At 42.0% G+C, this 23120-nt stretch overlaps 1 protein-coding gene across 7 annotated transcripts in view; it reads right to left on the minus strand.

Moving 5' to 3' along the window:
• Positions 1-23120, minus strand: part of pitrm1 (pitrilysin metallopeptidase 1) — a 36769-nt gene that overhangs the window by 1831 nt on the left and 11818 nt on the right. For 2 of the 7 annotated variants that reach the window (XM_055151990.1, XM_055151991.1), the window contains exons 12-27: positions 20642-20738; positions 18769-18903; positions 17966-18104; positions 17755-17871; positions 16498-16627; positions 12597-12717; positions 11323-11399; positions 8719-8884; positions 7967-8067; positions 7190-7310; positions 6723-6773; positions 6518-6630; positions 5637-5759; positions 3892-4037; positions 2387-2489; positions 1-901 (exon numbers count right to left, since the gene is read on the minus strand). The exon at positions 1-901 is cut by the window's left edge. In XM_055151990.1, coding sequence (XP_055007965.1) covers positions 808-901; positions 2387-2489; positions 3892-4037; positions 5637-5759; positions 6518-6630; positions 6723-6773; positions 7190-7310; positions 7967-8067; positions 8719-8884; positions 11323-11399; positions 12597-12717; positions 16498-16627; positions 17755-17871; positions 17966-18104; positions 18769-18903; positions 20642-20738 — 1834 coding nt within the window. In that variant the 3' untranslated portion in view covers positions 1-807. The remainder of the gene's footprint in view (positions 902-2386; positions 2490-3891; positions 4038-5636; positions 5760-6517; positions 6631-6722; positions 6774-7189; positions 7311-7966; positions 8068-8718; positions 8885-11322; positions 11400-12596; positions 12718-16497; positions 16628-17754; positions 17872-17965; positions 18105-18768; positions 18904-20641; positions 20739-23120) is intronic. The other 5 variants (XM_055151994.1, XM_055151996.1, XM_055151995.1 and 2 more) reach the window with 5 other exon arrangements.

A 23120-nucleotide genomic window follows, 5' to 3' on the forward strand; every position in this document is an offset into this window, starting at 1 on the left:
GTTTTAGACCTGGTTTTAGACCTGGTTTTAGACCTGGTTTTAGACCTGGTTTTAGACCTAGTTTTAGACCTAGTTTAGACCTGGTTTTAGACCTAGTTTAGACCTGGTTTAGACCTGGTTTAGACCTGGTTTAGACCTGGTTTAGTCCTGGTTTAGACTATAGCCCAAAATGTGAAAACAGGAAAATACCACCATGTAATCCATTTATTTCAACAAAGTAACTGTAATCCAATTACCACTCACTGAAACAGTAACTGTAACTGAATACAGTTACTCATCATTTGTACTCTGATTACATAACTCCGGTACATGTAATCTGTTACTCCACTACACTGTCTGTAACGATGGAGAACGTACCAAAGTCTGGTTTTCTGTCGTGCCAACTCCAGAAAGTGACACACTGTAACTTTAATCCTCGGTTTAAACATGTAAAAGGTTCGACTCTTGTGAGATTTAAGTCGTGTTCTAATGTCGTTCCGTCCTCAAAATCAGACCTGGACTTGTGTTTTGTTTCGTTCTACTCTCTTTATTATTCGTCTACACCTGCAAAGCTCCAAACGCTCTGTTCCACCTCGTGATGTCATGAGGAGCGGTAGTTTTCAAGTGAACATCTCCAAAAACAAATCCAGACATATTCCCTTTGAGTCATGTTGGTCCACTTCATGAATATTCTCAATTCGAGTGATTTTCTGTGCAGATTTGAGCAGCGAAAACATGATTCCTTTAATGAAATAAAACTAGAGCTTTGGCCACTGAAAACGCCTCAAATGTGAAATACTAAAACCGTAACAGCGTCCTCCTTTTGTCTTATTTGATGATCCAGGACGGGTCTTTCCGGATCGCGTCGTTCTCCGGACCCAAAACGGCCGCTCCGTCTGTGCAGCGGCCGACGCTCAGGTACCTGCACAAACACAGAGAGCAGAGCAGAGAGAAACGGTGAAGAGTGTTACGTGAGAAGAGTAGTGTTACGTGAGAAGAGTGTTACGGTGAGTAGTGTTACATGAGTGGAGTTACGGTGAGTAGAGTTACGGTGAGTAGTGTTACGGTGAGTAGTGTTACGGTGAGTTACGGTGTTACGGTGAGCAGAGTTACGGTGAGTTACGAGAGTTACGGTGAGCAGAGTTACGGTGAGTTACGGTGAGTAGTGTTACGGTGAGCGGTGTTACGGTGAGCGGTGTTACGGTGAGCGGTGTTACGGTGAGCGGTGTTACGGTGAGCGGTGTTACGGTGAGCGGTGTTACGGTGAGCGGTGTTACGGTGAGTAGAGTTACGGTGAGTAGTGTTACGGTGAGTGGTGTTACGGTGAGCGGTGTTACGGTGAGCGGTGTTACGGTGAGTAGAGTTATGGTACTTAGTTGTAGAATGTCTATCTGATGAACTTTACCATTATTTTCCATTTGAAGTGAAATGATCATCTGAGTACATCTCACATTTAACTGCATCAACAATGACGCTGAATCTTGACATTACAAATGTTAATATAATAATCAGTGTTATTGTTGTTGTCATTCTGGTTTTTCAAAGCCTGATTTTGTCACGTCTCAGAAGCTCAGCAGAGCTGGACCTGGTCAGGACTGGGATGGGAAACCACTGGGCAAACCAGGTGCTACAGTGAGGCACCAGTGGCAAAAAAACTGTTGTTTTGTCCTTAAGCAAGACACTTCACCCACACTGCCTTGAAAGTGGTGTACAAGCTGTCCCAGGGCAGCTGTGGCTACAGTACTGTCTTACCACCACAGAGTGTGGAGTGAATGAAGAATAGTGAAGAAAACACTTTGAAAGTCTCTGTAGAAAAGCATCAGCGTCAAATAGACTCAGACACTTGGACTATTTATTTCAATCTAAATGATCCAAACTCAAACCTGAACCAGGGCTGGTATCATTAAGGAGTTGCCGATACGATACATACTTCCATACACAGGCCACGATACGATACATATCTCGATACACTGCACTTTCGATTCGATACGATATATTTCAAATTGATTCGATACAGTTCAATAAAAAATAAAGTCTAAATCATGTCTGTGATACTAAAAGTCTTTGTTAAATCACTTCTTCTTGTAAAAGTTCATATGAAACACAAACATTTTAATCATCAAAACAGTAAAAATGTCAAATGTGTCGCCGCATAAATGAGTTTCCTTTCACTCCACAAACAACAAAACTGTAGCTGTAACAAAATAATTTAGTAAAACACACCTAAAAATACTCTTGGTGATATATCGATACAGCAGCCCACGATATCAATACTGTATCATCACATTACGATATATCGATATTCCGATATTTTTGCACACCCCTAGAGTAAAACTGTGTTGGTGTAAAATTCAAATATAAACACATAAAAGAGGAATCAGAACAGAGAGCAGATTGTGTTTTTTACCTCTCAGACACGTCCAGCAGATCCTGACGAGAAACTGAGAAGAGTCTCTGTCTGTGAACGTCTCTCATGTCGTCAGTCACTCCACTCAGAAACAAACTCATCCCTGACACAACGACAGGAGCAAGACAGGAGTAAGACAGGAGTAAGACAGGTGCAAGACAGGAGTAAGACAGGAGCTCAAAGACTCAAAAAGGATTTACTCAAGGCTCAAAGGAAAAGACACTTCTCGAGAAAAAGTCGATGTACAAGTAACTGGACGTAACATCTGATTTATAATTTGAAGTGAATGAAATTTAAAAGACAAAACCTTAAATACATCACAAAATCTGGTGTTTTCGAAGGACAGACACAAAAATGAGACAAATTAAATAAGATCTGACGGAGCTGCAAGAAACAAATCGTTGTTCAAATGTTCCAATCGTTTCATATTGTCACATAAAGCTGAGAGGAGGAAGCACGACTTTTACTCAGGTAAACTTTACATTAGTGGAGTAAAAGTACAGTTAAACTTTACATTAGTGGAGTAAAAGTACAGTTAAACTTTACATTAGTGGAGTAAAAGTACAGTTAAACTTTACATTAGTGGAGTAAAAGTACTGTTAAACTTTACATTAGTGGAGTAAAAGTACAGTTAAACTTTACATTAGTGGAGTAAAAGTACAGTTAAACTTTACATTAGTGGAGTAAAAGTACTGTTAAACTTTACATTAGTGGAGTAAAAGTACTGTTAAACTTTACATTAGTGGAGTAAAAGTACTGTTAAACTTTGCATTAGTGGAGTAAAAGTACAGTTAAACTTTACATTAGTGGAGTAAAAGTGCTGTTAAACTTTACATTAGTGGAGTAAAAAGTTAAACTGTTACAGTTAAACTTTACATTAGTGGAGTAAAAGTACTGTTAAACTTTACATTAGTGGAGTAAAAGTACAGTTAAACTTTACATTAGTGGAGTAAAAGTACTGTTAAACTTTACATTAGTGGAGTAAAAGTACTGTTAAACTTTACATTAGTGGAGTAAAAGTACTGTTAAACTTTACATTAGTGGAGTAAAAGTACTGTTAAACTTTACATTAGTGGAGTAAAAGTGCTGTTAAACTTTGCATTAGTGGAGTAAAAGTACAGTGTTAAACTTTACATTAGTGGAGTAAAAGTACTGTTAAACTTTACATTAGTGGAGTAAAAGTACTGTTAAACTTTACATTAGTGGAGTAAAAGTTGCTAGTTAAACTTTTACATTAGTGGAGTAAAAGCTGTTACATTAGTGGAGTAAAAGTACTGTTAAACTTTGCATTAGTGGAGTAAAAGTACAGTTAAACTTTACATTAGTGGAGTAAAAGTACTGTTAAACTTTACATTAGTGGAGTAAAAGTACTGTTAAACTTTACATTAGTGGAGTAAAAGTACTGTTAAACTTTACATTAGTGGAGTAAAAGTACAGTTAAACTTTACATTAGTGGAGTAAAAGTGCTGTTACTGAGGCGTTTATCTGCAGTGTGAGTGTGTGACCTTTATCAGACGGAGCGACTGGAGCGTCGACTGCAGAAAACACCGACAGTTTGGCCTCTTCGATGTCCTGGTCTGAGAAGAGTCCAGATTTAGCCCAGTCTGCTCCTCGACGGAACGCTGAGAGAGTCTGCACCGACTGAGGGTCTCTGAGAAAGAGAGAAAAGAGAGAGAAGACTGTGAGGAACGAGAGAGAAACATCTACAGAGTCTGGACCGACTGAGGGTCTCTGAGAAAAACTGTGAGGAAAGAGAGAAAGAAACATCTACAGAACACTGCCAGAGTCTGGACTAACTAAGGGTACCTGAGAGAGAGAGAAGAGAGAGAAGACTGTGAGAAGAGAGAGAAGACTGTGAGAGAGAAGAGAGAGAAGAGAGAGAGAAGAGAGAGAAGACTGTGAGAAGACAGAGAGAGAGAGAAACTGTGAGAAGAGAGAGAAGACTGTGAGAAGAGAGAGAAGATGTGAGAAGAGAGAGAAGAGAGAGAGAGAGAGAGAGAGAGAGAGAAGAGAGAGAAGAGAGAGAGAGAGACTGTGAGAGAGAGAGAGAGAGAGAAGACTGTGAGAAGAGAGAGAAGAGAGAGAGAGAGAGAGAAGACCGAGAGAAGAGAGAGAAGACCGAGAGAAGAGAGAGAAGACTGTGAGAGAGAGAGAGAGAGAGAGAGAGAGAGAGAGAGAGAAGAGAGAGAGAGAAGAGAGAGAAGACTGTGAGAGAGAAGAGAGAAGAGAGAGAGAGAGAGAGAGAGAAGAGAGAGAAGAGAGAGAAGAGAGAGAAGAGAGAGATCGAGAGAAGAGAGAGAAGAGAGAGAGAGAGAGAGAGAGAGAGAGAGAGAAGAGAGAGAAGACCGAGAGAAGAGAGAGAAGACTGTGAGAAGAGAGAGAAGATCGAGAGAAGAGAGAGAAGACTGTGAGAAGAGAGAGAAGAGAAGAGAGAGAAGAGAGAGAAGACTGAGAGAAGACGAGAGAAGAGAGAGAAGACCGAGAGAAGAGAGAGAAGAGAGAGAGAAGACTGTGAGAAGAAGAGAGAGAGACGAGAGAAGAGAGAGAGAGAAGACTGTGAGAAGAGAGAGAAGAGCGAGAGAAGAGAGAGAGAGAGAGAAGACTGTGAGAAGAGAGAGAAGAACAAGAGAGAGAAGAGAGAGAAGAGAGAGAGAGAAGAGAGAGAGAGAGAGAGAGAGAAGACCGAGAGAAGAGAGAGAAGAGAGAGAAGAGAGAGAAGACTGTGAGAAGAGAGAGAAGACGAGAGAAGAGAGAGATCGAGAGAGAAGACCGAGAAAAGACTGTGAGAAGAGAGAGAGAAGAGAGAGAAGAGAGAAAAGAGAGAGAAGAGAGAGAGAAACATCTGCAGACTGCGACTAAGGTCTGCACTGACTCTGTGTAACTTTTTGCCAAAAATAACCTAAAATAAAAGCACATTTTTTCATTATGGTCGTGTTTATTACACAGAACACACGTGTCTTTACAGTGAGAGGACTCGCATCTCCACAAACCTGACTCCTTTGAGGTTCATTTGGTCTTCCGATAATTTATGTTGTTAGGTTCTTTATTCAGACCAAGAGAAGACCGTTTCAACTGCTAAAACCTGCTCTGAAAAACAAACTCTTGGTCAGAATAAAGAACCTAATAACACAAACCGGACTCTTAGTTTTATATTTCAATTATCAGGCGACTTTCCTCCTCCAGAATGTCAAAGACGATCACTTTTATCAGGTGATTTTCAGAGTGAGTAACAGTGAATATTGTGAAGTACCTGTAGGAGTAGAAGGTGAAGAGGCCGCCTCCCATCCGAGCCCCGCCCCCATAAGCCCCGCCCTTCTCTCGGATCTCGCCGTGAAGGAACTTGGCCGTCATCATCCTCGCCAGGACGCACAGACTGCAGCACAGAACGCAACACAGAAGTACTTTTATACAACAAATACTACAGATACAAAAGGTTATTTAAAAAAAAACAAAAAACTGTAATCTGCAGATGTTGTGGTGAGTCAGATGCCCTCCCACACGCTGTGGTTGGATAAAAAGAGCAGGAGAATGGAGCTGGTCATTAATAGAAATTATCAAAAAAAAAAAAAAACATTTGTGGATTTAACTTTTTACGATTTGAAGATGAAAATACCAGAAAATGAGACAGAAAACAAACTCTGCTCCGACTGAGAGAGACTCTTATAAATCTGGTGTTACCGTGGTGATAGAGGGAGCAGTGTTTACCTGGCGTTACCGTGGTGATAGAGGGAGCAGTGTTCATGTTTACCTGGCGTTACCGTGGTGATAGAGGGAGCAGTGTTTACCTGGCGTTACCGTGGTGATAGAGGGAGCAGTGTTTTAGTGTTCATGTTTACCTGGCGTTACCGTGGTGATAGAGGGAGCAGTGTTCATGTTTACCTGGCGTTACCGTGGTGATAGAGGGAGCAGTGTTCATGTTTACCTGGCGTTACCGTGGTGATAGAGGGAGCAGTGTTCATGTTTACCTGGCGTTACCGTGGTGATAGAGGGAGCAGTGTTCATGTTTACCTGGCGTTACCGTGGTGATAGAGGGAGCAGTGTTCATGTTTACCTGGCGTTACCGTGGTGATAGAGGGAGCAGTGTTTACCTGGCGTTACCGTGGTGATAGAGGGAGCAGTGTTCATGTTTACCTGGCGTAGTCCTGATGTGTGAAGGGAACAGTGCGAATGCTCTGACTGACAAAGTTGACAGGGAAGGGCATCTGGAAGAAAGTCTTCATGTGACAGGGTTGGTAGTTTGAATCCTGAGGATGAGATTAGAATTAAAGACTAAATAAAAAATAAAATAAATGATGATGATTTTTATAGAGTCAAGATTATTTCAAACTGAACATACGGCGATGAGAGTCTTGGTGGGTCCAGATTCGAGCCGTGGGTCGATGGGTTTCTGTTAAAACAATAAAACATTAAAAATGTTTTAAAGCCACAGTTTGTATCATTTTAGGAAAAAAATAGACCAAGAGAAAATCATGTGTTTTTGTTTTTTGGTTGTTTATCGCACTGAAACCCTCAGAAAACATGTGTCTTTACTGATAAACCTGACTCTTAAATGACCTGGAGATGAGCCTCTTCCTGTGTGTTTCCATGGAAATATTCCTTTGGCTGTAATATTCCGTACTGTGGTGTAAACTCCATGGAGAACGTTCCAAAGTGTGGTTTAACTTTCTGTTACACGAAATCATGTAGCTGCTGTTCCATCTGTAGGTATCATATGTCCACTACAGACATGTTTAAATACAACACCTCCAGCGGTTTGAAGTACCTGTATTACACACTCAAAGTACATGTAGACGTGTTGTGTACCTGGACGGTGGTGGGTCTGACGGGCTTTCGGTCCTTCCTGTTTCCTGACACGTCCCTCAGAAACGTCTCCAGGTGTTTGGAGGAGTCGGACATCTTCTGTGGAGTGGCGTTGATCGCACACCTGACACAAATGTACACGCTTATTTTTATTCTCATTATTATACAAATGTATAAATATATAATATACACATTTTGTTTTGAATTTGTTTCAGTATTTGGTTTAGTCCTGGTTCAGTCCCGGTTTAGTCCTGGTTTAGTCCCGGTTCAGTCCTGGTTCAGTCCTGGTTCAGACCTGGTTCAGTCCCGGTTCAGTCCCGGTTTAGTCCCGGTTCAGTCCCGGTTTAGTCCCGGTTTAGTCCTGGTTCAGTCCCGGTTTAGTCCCGGTTTAGTCCTGGTTCAGACCTGGTTCAGTCCCGGTTTAGTCCTGGTTTAGTCCCGGTTCAGACCTGGTTCAGACCTGGTTCAGTCCTGGTTCAGTTCACCCTGGTTCAGTCCTGGTTCAGTCCTGGTTTAGTTCTGGTTCAGTCCTGGTTCAGTCCTGGTTTAGTTCTGGTTCAGTCCTGGTTCAGACCTGGTTTAGTTCTGGTTCAGTCCTGGTTCAGTCCTGGTTTAGTTCCTGGTTAGTCCTGGTTCAGAGTCCTGGTTTAGTTCTGGTTCAGTCCTGGTTCAGACCTGGTTTAGTTCTGGTTCAGTCCTGGTTCAGTCCTGGTTTAGTCCTGGTTCAGACCTGGTTCAGTCCTGGTTCAGTTTAGTCCTGGTTCAGTCCTGGTTCAGTACCTCATGTTGTGTGGGTTAAACAGGTGTTTCTTGAGTCGGGGCAGAGTCCGGATCAGGTGGTTCAGGTCCGGGGTCTCGGCGACTCTCTTCATGAACTTCACCTGGAGGATCCAAAATAAAACATGTTGGTATAAAAGGTGTTTATAGTCCGAAAAATACAGTATTCTTTTGTATTCTTTGTGTATCCTGTGTGTATCGTGTGTGTGTGTTGTGTGTATGCGTGTGTGTATTGTGTGTATTGTGTCTGTGCGCATGTATGTATATTGTGTATATTGTGTTGTGTATCTTGTGTGTGTATTATGTTTGTATCTTGTGTGTGTATCGTGTGTATTGTGTGTGTATTGTGTGTATTGTGTGTGTGTGTGTATGTGTGTGTGTATTGTGTGTATAATGTGTGTGTATTGTGTGTGTGTGTGTATGTGTGTGTGTATCTTGTGTGTGTATTGTGTGTGTATCTGTGTGTGTGTGTGTGTATGTGTGTGTATTGTGTGTGTATTGTGTGTGTATTGTGTGTGTATCTTGTGTGTATCTTGTGTGTGTATTGTGTGTATTGTGTGTGTGTATTGTGTGTGTATCTGTGTGTGTGTGTATGTGTGTGTGTATCGTGTGTGTGTGTGTATCGTGTGTGTATTGTGTGTGTATTGTGTGTATCTGTGTGTGTATTGTGTGTATCTTGTGTGTGTTTGTGTGTGTATCGTGTGTGTATCTTGTTGTGTATTATCTTGTGTGTATTCTTTGTATATTCTCTGTACCTGCTCCATTCCTCCAAACGTCTCGTGCAGGTCTCCGGCGGGCGTCAGGTGGCGAGCGGCTCGGGTCATGGCGTACATGTGACCGGAGTACGAGATCCCGTTGGCCAGTTCCTGCGCCGACATCATCACCAGAACACGCAGACGCTCCTCGTCGTCGAAGCGAGGACTGACGCGCACGAGCACGGTTACAGTTTAAAGAAAAGAGAGAAAAGAAAGAAGAGACAGAGAGACGGTCACACAAGAGACAGACACAACAGCACAAACCCATTTTATCACCGGAACGAGTTTAACTGTGACAAGACTTTCCCCTTTTGATTTTATGGCAGATGTTATTTACACATAGAGCAAATATCCATTACTGCTATTTACACCCAGGTTATTTATTAAAAAAAAAAAAAAAAAAAAAAGTCACTGACAGTACAAACATAAAGGCACCAGCCCAGTGAAAATCAGTAATATTTTATGTTTTTGTTTTTTTTACTCAAAATGATGTGGAATCATCGATCAATCAATCGCAGTCTGCGCCTGATGGTTTAGTCCCGGTTAATTCTTGTTTTAGCCCCGTTTTAATCCTGGTTTAGAACTGGTTTTAGTTCGGGTTTAGTTCTGATTTAGTCCTGGTTTTAGTCCTGGTTTTAGTCCTGGTTTAGTCCTGGTTTTAGTTCTGGTTTTAGTCCTGGTTTAGTCCTGGTTTTAGTTCTGGTTTAGTCTGGTTTTAGTCTGGTTTCTGTTTAGGTTTAGTCCTGTTGTTTTAGTCCTGTCTTTTTAGTCTGGTTTTAGTCCTGGTGGTTTAGTCCTGGGTCTGGTTTTAGTCCTTTTAGTCCTGGTTTAGTCCTGGTCCTGGTTTAGTCCTGGTCTGGTTTAGTCCTGGGTTTAGTCTGGTTTTAGTCCTGGTTTTAGTCCTGGTTTAGTCCTGGTTTAGTCCTTTTAGTCCTGGTTTAGTCCTTTAGTCCTGGTTTTAGTCTGGTTTAGTCCTGGTTTTAGTCCTGGTTTAGTCCTGGTTTTAGTCCTGGTTTTAGTCCTTTTAGTCTGGTTTTAGTCCTGGTTTTTAGTCCTGGTTTTAGTCCTGGTTTAGTCCTGGTTTTAGTCCTGGTTTTAGTCCTGGTTTTAGTCCTGGTTTAGTCCTGGTTTAGTCCTGGTTTTAGTCCTGGTTTTAGTCCTGGTTTTAGTCCTGGTTTAGTCCTGGTTTAGTCCTGGTTTAGTCCTGGTTTAGTCCTGGTTTAGTCCTGGTTTAGTCCTGGTTTAGTCCTGGTCTTAGTCCTGGTTTAGTCCTGGTTTAGTCCTGGTTTAGTCCTGGTTTTAGTCTGGGTTTAGTCCTGGGTTTAGTCCTGGGTTTAGTACTGGTTTAGTCCTGGATTTAGTCCTGGTTTTAGTTCTGGTTTAGTTTTAGTCCTGGTTTAGTCCTGGTTTAGTCCTGGTTTTAGTCCTGGTTTAGTCCTGGTTTTAGTCCTGGTTTTAGTCCTGGTTTAGTCCTGGTTTTAGTCCTGGTTTAGTCCTAGTTTAGTCCTGGTTTTAGTCCTGGTTTTAGTTCTGGTTTTAGTCCTGGTTTAGTCCTGGTTTAGTCCTGGTTTAGTCCTGGTTTAGTCCTGGTTTTAGTCCTGGTTTAGTCCTGGTTTTAGTCCTGGTTTTAGTCCTGGTTTAGTCCTGGTTTTAGTCCTGGTTTAGTCCTGGTTTAGTCCTGGTTTTAGTCCTGGTTTTAGTCCTGGTTTAGTCCTGGTTTAGTCCTGGTTTTAGTCCTGGTTTTAGTCCTGGTTTAGTCCTGGTTTAGTCCTGGTTTTAGTCCTGGTTTAGTCCTGGTTTTAGTCCTGGTTTTAGTCCTGGTTTAGTCCTGGTTTAGTCCTGGTTTTAGTCCTGGTTTTAGTCCTGGTTTAGTCCTGGTTTAGTCCTGGTTTAGTCCTGGTTTAGTCCTGGTTTTAGTCCTGGTTTAGTCCTGGTTTAGTCCTGGTTTTAGTCCTGGTTTTAGTCCTGGTTTAGTCCTGGTTTAGTCCTGGTTTTAGTGGTTTAGTCCTGGTTTTAGTCCTGGTTTTAGTCCTGGTTTAGTCCTGGTTTAGTCCTGGTTTAGTCCTGGTTTAGTCCTGGTTTAGTTCTGGTTTAGTCCTGGTGTAAATTCTGGGTTATACAGTGAAACTTTAAGGTCCCATCTCACACAAAATAACTCTTTTCACATTGTATTTTCTGCACAGTTTGGGTTTTGGAACTTCCATTACACAACAGTTCTGAAATCTTACAGATTTTTTGGAGACATTCACAGACCAGGAACTATGAAAGTTTCTGTTACGTCAGACGTGTCACAGGTGAATCTGCCGCGTCATCGTTGTAGCAGCTTTAGTTCGTTGTCACGTGGGAGGGAGGCAGAAATACGCTGCAATTTGTTTAAAAAAAAAGAATCAATCTAAAAACCACTTGGGCGACAAATACAAGAGCCACACATCACTCTGAGAAGGTAAAAAGAACTGAAAAGTTGATTTGGCATGAGATGGGCCCTTTAAATAATAAGAACATTTGATATTCTATTATATTTTCTTTGACTTTAGGTGATGTTTAAATGATAAATACAGTTTTTATTTTCACTTGGACATGAACGTGAGGATCAGAGGAGGTCACCTGTTGAACACGTCTCTCCAGAGCTCAAACATGTGAGGCAGGTTTCTGTCCAGACACGAGGACGACAGCACCACCCCCTGGACACACACAGCAAGTACACACAATTAATACAACACAACACAACACAACACAACACAACACAACACAACACAACCCTCTGCATTTGACCCGTCCTCCAGAGTCTACTGGCAGTGTTGGGAAGGTGACTTTTAAAATGTAATCCCCTACAGATTACAGATTACACACAACAAAATGTAGTTTGTAACAGAATCCATTAAATTACTTAAAGTGAGTAATGTAATCTGAATACTTTGGATTACTTGACGAGGAAATCTTCACATAAGAAGTTTTGTCTGATAAAAGAAAATAAAAAGTCCAGACTTTACTGAACCAAATTAAAAATATTATTGATAGAAAACGAAGAAACACGTCCACACAGCAGGATTTAGTCCTGTTAAATCCTGGTTTAGTCCTAGTTTAGACCTGGTTTAGACCTGGTTTAGTCCTAGTTTAGACCTGGTTTAGTCCTAGTTTAGACCTGGTTTAGTCCTGGTTTAGACCTGGTTTAGTCCTGGTTTAGACCTGGTTTAGTCCTGGTTTAGACCTGGTTTAGCCCTTGTTTAGACCTGGTTTAGTCCTAGTTTAGACCTGGTTTAGTCCTGGTTTAGTCCTAGTTTAGACCTGGTTTAGTCCTAGTTTAGACCTGTTTTAGTCCTGGTTTAGTCCTAGTTTAGACCTGGTTTAGACCTGGTTTAGTCCTGGTTTAGTCCTAGTTTAGACCTGGTTTAGTCCTAGTTTAGACCTGGTTTAGTCCTGGTTTAGTCCTAGTTTAGACCTGGTTTAGTCCTAGTTTAGACCTGGTTCAGTCCTGGTTTAGTCCTGGTTTAGACCTGTTTTAGTCCTAGTTTAGACCTGGTTCAGTCCTGGTTTAGTCCTAGTTTAGTCCTGGTTTAGCCCAAAATATGAAAACAGGAAAATACTTCTGTGTAATCCATTTATTTTAACAAAGTAACTGTAATCCAATTACTACTCACTGAAACAGTAACTGTAACTGAATACAGTTACTCATCATTTGTACTCTGATTACTCTGGTACATGTAATCTGTTACTCCCCGACACTGTCTGCTGGGTGGGACCATCTCCAGATCCTGACCTGGTCTTGGTCAGGACTTTAACTGGAGGGTTTGACAGATTTTTTGGGGGTTTTGTGCTCAGAGGAAACTCACCCAGACAGAGACAGAGACAGAGACGGACCCGGGGGCGGAGCACAGTACCTGCTCGTACGTGTCCAGGTGGGAGGAGTCGGGGATGACCTGAGGCGACACAGACATGCCTCCGGTCGTCAGCTCCACGCGCTGAGCCTGCTGCCTGTAATCCATCCACCCACAGCCCATCCTACCGGAAACAAAAGAACATTTAAAAGATCTGCGCCTGATATTCCCCGTGTGTCTGAACAAACTGTAAGTGGATCTGTGTGTGGATCAGGAGATAAACGTGTGAGTCTGTGATGACGTCAGATGTTTCCTGTCTCCAGTCGCTCTGAGACTCTGAAGTGTCAAAGATCAGACTCTGCACTTCTAGTTTAGACACAAGTCAAAACTGTGTGATTATTATTTGTGAAACGTAGAGCAAAACTTCAGATACACGACCGTTCAAAAGTTTGGGGTCACTTAGAAATGTCCTTATTTTTGAAAGAAAAGCACTGTTTTTTTCAATGAAGATAACTTTAAACTAATCAGAAATACACTCTATACATTGTTAATGTGGTAAATGACTGTTCGAGCTGCAAATGTCTGGTTTTTGGTGCAATATTTACACAGGTGTGTAGACGCCCATTTCCAGCAACTGTCACTCCAGTGTTCTAATTAGGGATGGACATGATTAGTCGATTAGAATTTCATCAATTACGTTAATTTTAATCGACAAACCGATTGTAAGTTGCTGTGTGTGTCGTGACCAAACAGGTGTGTACATGTGTCTCTGCATCAGAAGGAGCGAGACACAAACAGTGGGTCAGTCTGTAACGAACCGAAGCACAAATGTGGATTTAACCAGGATTTGTAGAAGAAATTCCACACTTTCCGTTGCGTTGGGACAAGTGTGAGTCCATGTGCACAGTGGATAAAGCAGCACATATGTTTCTGTGTCCAGTGGGAAAAAGTTTTTCCAGGTGAGAGTCGCTCAATGTGGATGACGAGGCCCCGCCCCCCTCCCCCCGTACGCTGTCCTGGTTTTGACAAACACAAATCTGGTCACACTGACCTGTATTCACCTGAGTCATGTCTTTTAATCCAACACAAGTTGAACCACATCAGCGACACAAGAGCTGGAGTTTTTATCTTCACTTAGTTTATGTAAATTAGTGATGTGGTTTTAAGTTTTGTTTCTGTGAGATTTGAACAAAACTGAATTAAACACATTATAATGTCAAACAGCTGATGTGGATCTAGAGTCGTTATGTTTATATGTCGTAAAGTTGAATTTATTTATGCAGATTAGTGCAGATAGTAATAATAATGATGATCATTTTAATATAAAAACGTTAATGATTAATTGATAATCGATCGTTAATTATCTCGATGATCGATTAAGAAAATTTCATCGAATGCCCATCCCTAATTCTAATGGTACAACGAGTTTGCTCATTGTGTCAGAAGGCTAAACGATGATTAGAAAACCCTTGTGCATCATGTTAGGACAGGTGAAAACAGTTTATCTGGTTAGAGAAGCTATAAAACTGACCTTTCTTTGTGCAGGTTGAGTATCTGGAGCATCACATTTGTGGGGTCAATTAAACGCTCAAAATGGCCAGAAAAAAAAAGAACTTTCATGTGAAACTCGACACTCTATTTTTGTTCTTAGAAAATAAGGCTATTCCATGTGAGAAATTGCCAAGAAACTGAAGATTTCCTACAGCGGTGTGAACTACTCCCTTCAGAGAACAGCTCAAAAAGGCTCTAAGCAGAGTAGAAAGAGAAGTGGGCATCTTGACCGTACGTACGCAAGAAATGTCCATCCAGTCAATCCAACTTGTGGGAGGCGATTCTAGAAACGTGGGGTGAAATATCTCCAGATGACCTCAACAAATGAACAGATAGAATGCCAAATGCTGTAATTGCTGCAAATTGAGGATTCTTTGTTGAAAGCAAAGTTTGAAGGAAAAAAATATATTTCAAATACAAATCATTATTTCTAACCTTGACTATATTTTCTGTTCATTTTACAACTCGTGGCGGTGAATAAAAGTGTGACTTTTCATGGAAAACACAAAATTGTCTGGGTGACCCTAAACTTTTCAACGGTAGTGTACAGGATTTTTAAAGCATAAAAGATTGGAGATAAAGTCATGGGGAAGTCGAGTCACTGTGGAGAATCTGCAGCTTCAGCTCGATCCGTGCGCTGTGTGGATGTAAACAGACGCACGTGAGGAACTACTCCGGCCTTTTTACTTTTAAAGAATGACTCAAACTGGATTCACAGAGCCATTTTGTTGAACTGGAGTCATTATTTGCAGAGGACAAATTCTATGGATAATGTGGACGAGACGCTGCAGTTTAAATTTACCACTTGATGAGAGGTGAGGACAGGGCCGGTTCTGACCCATTAGCTGCTCTAGGCTTCTTTTGGTAGCATGTCAAACTGTACGACATGTGGCGGGAAACGTGCCTCGTGAACAGAGCGTGTAGAAGTCGTGAGGAGCTCGAGGGGAGGGCTGTGTAAAATGACCTTTGCAAATATTACTCCCGCTGTATGAGCCAGTGGAGCAGAGACTCACTGTATAAAACAGACGATTATTTGTCTGTAACACAGCGGAGGCGCCGCAAACTGATGCAGGAAGAGCCACTGTCTGCTGAGCATGCACAAACATCCACATAAACTACTTTTTTATTAAAGAAAAAAAAAACATATCCTGACTATTTTAGCACAAATTATGATGAATCTGATTTTAATAATACTTGACAAAATTAAAATACTGTATCGACCTATGAACTTGGCCGCAATGCTTCATGGGAAAGTGTTGTTTGGGGCCGAGTGACAGGAGTTGGTTTCGGTCAGTGCGTTTGGATCATGAGTGAGGCAGAAGTGTTCGAGACATAAACCTGCTCTGTTTGTTTTTTGACTGTTGCTTATTAAAGCTGAAATACAAACAAATCTGTTCCCACAAAGTCTTTATGCTTTTATGCAGTGATCGCTGTAATATATGATGAGGTTTTTTGGGGGGTTTGGGTGAGCATGTTGAGATTTGGGTGGGCCTTGGCCTGTAAGAGGGGGTGTCACTAGTGTGTATTTTGAGTTAGTCTAAACTGAAGACCGGGGGTGGGGGGCCCAAATGTGGACTGGCCCCCTGGGCATTTGCCTGGTTGTACAGATTACCAGTCCGAGCCCGGTTCGGTTCATTGTGGTGTTATGTGTTACATTAAGCAAATTCCATTAACTTCTTGGGTTCTTTTTAAAGACAGTGCAGTAAAGTGTGTTTACCTTGTTGACATGGCTTGCAGCGAGCAGCCGAAACATGTCAACAAGGTAAACACACTTTACTGCATTGTCTTTAAAAAGAACCCAAGAAGTTAAAGTACATAAGAAGACTAAATGAACATCTTTTGCTTAATAAGCAAATTCCAGTTTAGGTAGGTAGGCTAATGAAAATATGGTGATGGCCACCACTAGATGGCGTGTCAGACACATGTGTCCCTAAGCAAGCGCCTCCTCTGCCTATGAGGCGCAGGGCCTGGGTGAGGAACAAAGTCTTCTCTTTATTTTCCCTATTTCTTGAGTTTGTAACTTGTGTCTCTGTGTCCATCTCTCCTCTGATGCTTTGTTTTATTCTCTTACTGTAGTGTTGCTGATGTTATTATGATCTGACAGAGCAGCTCAGAGTCACACACACACACGCACACACGCACACGCACACACACACACACACACACACACACACACACACACACAGCAGCGGCTTCAAAAATCACACACAAAGACAAAAAGTCGGGTCACGTCTCCCTGAACTCCAGGAGTAAGTAGTAAATCGCAGTTAAAATTGGGCAAATTCTCCTGTACTGTGTGTCAGCCTTAACGCGAGCCCTGTAGTAAACAAAAGTGTACATGGGGGGTAGGGGAAAACGCAGATTTATGGAGCGATGGCGTCTTGGATACAGGTGAATAAAGATAAACTCGTACTTGGTGATGACGGAGCAGAAGAGCGGCACGAGGGGGCGCAGGTCTTCGGGCAGAGTGTTGAGGTTACACAGAGCTCTGAAGTAGACCAGGCCGTTGGTGGGCTGTTCACACAACTGCACCGGGACGCCCCCTACAGGCGGACAGACAGAAGGACGGGGGGGGAAGAGGCGTTTACGATTAACGTTTAGTACTTCAAGATGGAAATGACACAGAAGATCAAAATACAACATCAAGATCGTTAGAATCTCTCAAGTTTAACCTGAGCTGAGACAGGTGAGACAGGTGAGACAGGTGAGACAGGTGAGACAGGTGAGACAGGTGAGACAGGTGAGACAGGTGAGACAGGTGAGACAGGTGAGGCAGGTGAAAGTGTCAGGTGCAGATTTGTTGACCTTGTTTAGTCCTGGTTTAGTCTTGGTTTAGTCCAGGTTTAGTCCTGATTCAGTCTTGGTTTAGTCCTGGTTTACTCCTTTTTAAGTCTTAGTTTAGTCCTGGTTTAGTCCAGGTTTAGTCCTGATTCAGTCTTGGTTTAGTCCTGGTTTAGTCCTGGTTCAGTCCTGGTTCAGTCCTGGTTCAGTCCTGTTTTAGTCCTGTTTTAGTCCTGGTTCAGTCCTGGTTCAGTCCTGGTTTAGACCTGGTTTAGTCCTGGTTCAGTCCTGGTTTAGTCCTGGTTTAGTCTTGGTTTAGTCCTGTTTTAGTCCTTTTAAAGTCTTAGTTTAATCCTGGTTTAGTCCTGGTTTAGTCCAGGTTTAGTCCTGGTTCAGTCCTGGTTCAGTCTTGGTTTAATCCTGGTTCAGTCCTGGTTTAGTCCTGGTTTAGTCCTGGTTCAGTCCTGGTTTAGTCCTGGTTTAGTCCTGGTTTAGTCCTGGTTCAGTCCTGGTTTAGTCCTGGTTTAGACCCTGGTTTAGTCCTGGTTTAGTCCTGGTTCAGTCCTGGTTTAGTCCTGGTTTAGTCCTGGTTTAGTCCTGGTTTAGTCCTGGTTTAGTCCTGTTTTAGTCCTGGTTCAGTCCTGGTTCAGTCCTGGTTTAGTCCTGGTTTAGTCCTGGTTTAGTCCTGGTTTAGTCCTGGTTTAGTCCTGGTTTAAAAGTGAGAGTTTCAGCTGAAAAAACTTTAAACCAGAAGGAGAAACGTTTGAGGAGCAGAAGTTTGGAGATTTCTTTTAAAAAATAAACATGAAAACTTTACAATAAAAACCTTAAATAGGAGTAATAAATATATGAGTAAAACGGGAAAAAAAAAAGAGTTGTGATGACGCACCCACAGAGGAGATCTGAACCGGAGTCCTGGCGGTGACGGGGTCGATGTCCGACACCTTCAGAGCCGGGAGACACGAGGCGTCCTGAGGAGCCGACTGAGCAGAGAGAAGCTCCAGACCTGCACAAAAACAAACCTCGTCAAAGATCAGAGCTCCTCCCAAACTCAACACAACGACAGACGACGGATCATCTGAACGTTATGTTTCCGTCACCTTTCTCGTAGATCTCCCTGCGGTCCTCCTCCGTCAGAGCCCGGACCTTCTGCTGAAGTTTCTCCTCCTCGGCTTTGGCCTGTTTCTCCAGGTACTGATCATCTGGACCCATGGACAGGGTCAGTCTGTGAGTGTTCTCCTGGAACAGAGGAGGAGAGGGTCAGAGGAGAGGTCAGAGGTCAGAGGAGAAGGTCAGAGGGTCAGAGGAGAAGGTCAGAGGGTCAGAGGAGAAGGTCAGAGGGTCAGAGGTCAGGAGAAGGTCAGAGGAGAGAAGGTCAGAGGGTCACAGGAGAAGGTTAGAAGAACAGAGGAGAAGGTCAGAGGGTCACAGGAGAAGGTTAGAAGGTCAGAAGAACAGAGGAGAGTCAGAGGGTCACAGGAGAAGGTCAGAAGAACAGAGGAGAAGGTCAGAGGGTCAGAGGAGCAAAGAAGGTCACAGGAGCAGAGGAGCGGGTCAGAGCAGAGGGTCAGGAGGTCAGAGGAGCAGGGGAGAAGATCAGAGGGTCACAGGAGAAGGTCAGAGGAGCAGAGGAGAAGGTCAGAAGAAAAGAGGAGAAGGTCAGAGGAGCAGAGGAAAGGGTCAAGGAGAGGTCAGAGAGGTCAGAGGAGCAGGGGAGAAGATCAGAGGGTCAGAGGAGAAGGTCAGCAGAAGAACAGAGGAGAAGGTCAGAAGAACAGAGGAGAAGGTCAGAAGAACAGAGGAGAAGTCAGAGGAGTCAGAGGAGAGGGTCAGAAGGTCAGAAGGGTCAGAAGGTCAGAGAGAAAGTCAGAGGGTCAGAAGGTCGGGTGAGAGGAGGACTTACTTTAAAGTACTTCTGGACCTTCTCTTGTAGGTATCGGGGGTTTTCCTTCAGAGCTTCTCTGAATCTGTTCACACTTTCCCCGATCTGCAGCAGCTCCACTGGATCTCCACCGTGATTCCACGACGACGCGATGTACTGAACACAGACGACGGGTAAATACTAATACTACAACTACTACTACTACTACTGCAACTACTGCAACTACTGACTACTACTACTGCAACTACTACTACTGCACTACTGATACTACTACTGCAACTACTACTACTACTACTACTACTACTGACTACTACTACTACTACTACTACTACTACTGCAACTACTGATACTACTACTGCAACTACTGATACTACTACTACTACTACTACTACTACTACTACTGACAACTACTACTACTACTACTGACTACTACTGCAACTACTGATACTACTACTACTACTGATACTACTACTACAACTACTACTACTGCAACTACTACTACTACTGTACACTACTACTACTACTACTACTGACTACTACTACTGACTACTACTACTACTACTGACTACTACTACTACTACTGAACTACTACAACTACTACTACTGATACTACTACTGCAACTACTACTACAACTGACTACTACTACTGCTACTACTACTGATACTACTACTGCAACTACTACTACTGATACTACTACTGCAACTACTACTACTACTACTACTGACTACTACTACTACTACTGCAACTACTGATACTACTACTGCAACTACTACTACTGTTACTCCTACTCCTACTGCAACTACAACTACTACTACTACTACAACTACAACTACTACTACTACAACTACTATTACAACTACAACTACTACAACTATTACAACTACAACTACTACTACTACAACTACTATTACAACTACAACTACTACTACTACAACTACTACAACTACAACTACTACTTACTACAACTACTATTACAACTACAACTACTACTACTACAACTACTACAACTACTACTACTACTACTACTACTATTACAACTACAACTACTATTACAACTACAACTACTACAACAACTACTACTAATACTACTACTACTGATACTAATACTACTGCAACTACTACTGTAACTATTACTGCAACTGCTACTGCAACTACTCCTACTGTTACTCCTACTCCTTCTGCAACTACTGCTACTGCAACTACAACAACAACTGCTACTACTACTACAACAACTACAACTACAACAACTACAACTACTACTAGTACTACTACTACTACAACTACTACAACTACTACTAGTACTACAACTACTACTACAACTACTACTACTACAACTACTACTACTACAACTACTACTACTACTACTACTACTACTACTACTACAACTACTACTACTACTACAACTACTACTACTACTACTACAACTACTCCTACTCCTACTACTACACACCAACAGTTTTGTGGTTATGAAGCATCAGCTGTTCAACCTGAGCCACTGTCGCTATGGAAACTAACAATTTAAGAACTGAACCAAAAATTTGTATTTTGAAAATTCTGAACACGTGACATAATTTAATAACTTAATATCTGGTTTTTTTAATAACTAAGATAAATGATTATATCTTAAGAACAGATCTTAGTGCTTCACAAACAGGATTTGTAGGTCAGTTTTTGGTTAAAGTGACAGTACGTAACTTTCCAGGGGTCAGCTGCATGAATCCATGGAAAAATAAACACATGTTACACCGTACTGTGGAAGATTAGAGCTAAAAGAACAACGTTGCCATGGAAACAAGCAGGAAGAGGCCCTGGTTCAGGTCTGTGGAGATGCGAGCTCACAGTACGGACGAGAGAATAACTGAACCCCGAGAGCGTCGTCGTGGTTTTACTCACCGAGGCCAGGGCCAGGCCAAAGTTTGTCGTCTGGTGTTTCATCTGAATCTCGATTTTATGAAGCAGCGCCTCGATCCTCTCCTCCTCAAACCCGTCTCTGGACACAAACAATTATCCACGTGTTTAACTGGATTTAAAGGTGCGCTGTGGAACTTTTCTGGTGAAGCGTCCGTCACCTGCTGGTTTCTATGGAGATGTCACGGCATTATTTAGTAAAGTTGTCTTTTCAAAGCGGAATTCATTTTTATTCTGGATTAAATGATTTTTATTCTGACATAAAGCTCTCATGTAGACGTGGCGACTGTGGAACGATCGAGAACCTTCCATTCAGAGCGTTAACTCTTCCCCCTCGGACGCCGACAAGGAACAAACCAAACATATATGACCAGAACTGCACATAGAGCATCACTGCATAAAAGAAAACAGACTCCCACGAGTGATTATAAATGATTTTTACACTCATGAACTTAATTGTAACACAGACATATTTAGTAGAGCCCGACCGATATATCGGCCGATATGAGCACCTGGATGCATATCGGCTATCGGCTCTTAGATCCGGCTCTTTGAAGCGAACGACGGGAGCCTGATCCTTTTTGGAAGTGGTGTTTTCTCTTTCTCTCACTATTTTTCTCTTCACGCCGCATGCAGACTCGTGGTTTGACAGCGGCTGAAAACGAAACTTAGAGAAATTTGCGTGTACACAGGATGAAAAAAAAAACGTGCATATATATTTTGGGCACGAGATAGAGACCGAGTCCTGACACTCAGTCCTGGTTCAGTTTTGGTTTAGTCCTGTTTTACACGTGGTCTAGATCTGTTTTAGTCCTTGGTTTAGTCCTTTTTCAGTCCTGGTTTAGACCTGGTTCAGTCCTGCTTTAGACCTGCTTGCAACAAAACAATCTGAAGAGTCGCTTGGGAGCCAAAAGAACCAGCAGCTTTTAGTGAGCCGAGCCAAAAGAGCCGGTTCTCTAAAAAGAACTGGAATCCCCATCACTAGTGTCTAGAATGTGATGCAAAAATGCCATTAGGCCAATCTACTGTCTGTAAATATGACGTAAAGAGGCAGAATAACAATAAATGTTGCCTAAATAAACCCAATTTAAAATCCACCAGAGCCAAACCTAAGTTTTTTAAACAATTCAACATTTACAGTGAATTTTTACATCGCTAAATATATCAGCAGCTCCAACTCCCATTATATCGGTTTCATATCGGCCACAGCAAAATCCATATCGGTCGAGCTCTAATATTTAGTATCTCTGGAAACCTCAGACTCTGAACTCTTCATTTCTGGATGTTTAAATGTGATTCAACTCATTTACAGGTTTATAACAGCTCAATGAAAATGAGAGTTTACCTGGTCAGGTGCAAAATCGAAAACAAAAAAACTACATTCAGTATCTGATATCTGCATGTTCTGAGTACTGTATTCATAAAAAAATAAAAAGTATATATTGTCAAAGTGTTTAAACAGATTTCATATCACCAGATACAGTGAAGCCAAGTGTGCACCTGTTTTTACCTGTTGTTCACCTGTGTGGACCTAATTCATTTTTTCCATTTAACTTATTCAACTTATTTAATTTATTCAACTAATTATCTTATTATAATATAATAATATAATAATAAAACTCTTCCCCGTCAGTGGGTGTCCAGTATTTGTCATCTTGGTTATTTTCTTTTGCGCAGAGCTCTGCATAAGTGTTTATTTCTGTAGCGATTCTGTCATACGTCGCATCTTGGAAAAAAAAAAGACTCAAATATTTTAAAGGACTCGCCTGGGCAACATCCAGATCTCAGGGCAATTTTGGTTCATAATCGAGTATAAAGCCCGATAGTTTGTTGGGACATCGCAGATTCACTCTCTGAAAGTCCGTCACTATCTCTGTTTTCCATTTTATAATCAACTTCATCATCACTTTAAAATCTATAAAAGTCACTTTCTCTAAACTTATCCATAAAATACGTCCGCTCCTCATTATTTCTAAAACTGTGCGCCGCAGCGCCGCGATCTTTCCATTGCTCGTGTTTCGTGTTGTGTTTTTTCCGGAAGCTTCCATCGTCACTACTTCGATTAACTTCGGAAAAAATCGGCGAAAACATATCCTTGAATCCTATTGGTCAGTCTAGTGTGGGTTGTAGTGGCCCCGACCTATCGCAGTCTCTGTTTAAAGGTTGTATGGAGGATTTTTTTTTATTTTTTTCAATTTGTCAGTGAAAGTTCAAAATAAAATTATAGAGAAGCAGCAGCCTTGTGATTATGATGACCAAACAAACAAACAAACAAAAAAACAACAACTGTGGATGTGGTGGGGGTAGATAAACATCAGCCAATAGATAACAAGGCTACCTCTTTATCTATTGGCTGTTACGTTGTCAGTCAAAGTCCCTACGTTTCTAGCGTCATTGACATGCCGATGCGCTGGGATTGCGTGGTTTATGTTCGCCTCTCACGCACTGATGCCATTTACTCAAC

This window comes from Boleophthalmus pectinirostris, unplaced genomic scaffold, assembly GCF_026225935.1.
Source record: "Boleophthalmus pectinirostris isolate CB_2022bp ecotype Guang Dong unplaced genomic scaffold, ASM2622593v1 HiC_scaffold_16, whole genome shotgun sequence".
Taxonomy (NCBI): Eukaryota; Metazoa; Chordata; class Actinopteri; order Gobiiformes; family Gobiidae; genus Boleophthalmus; species Boleophthalmus pectinirostris.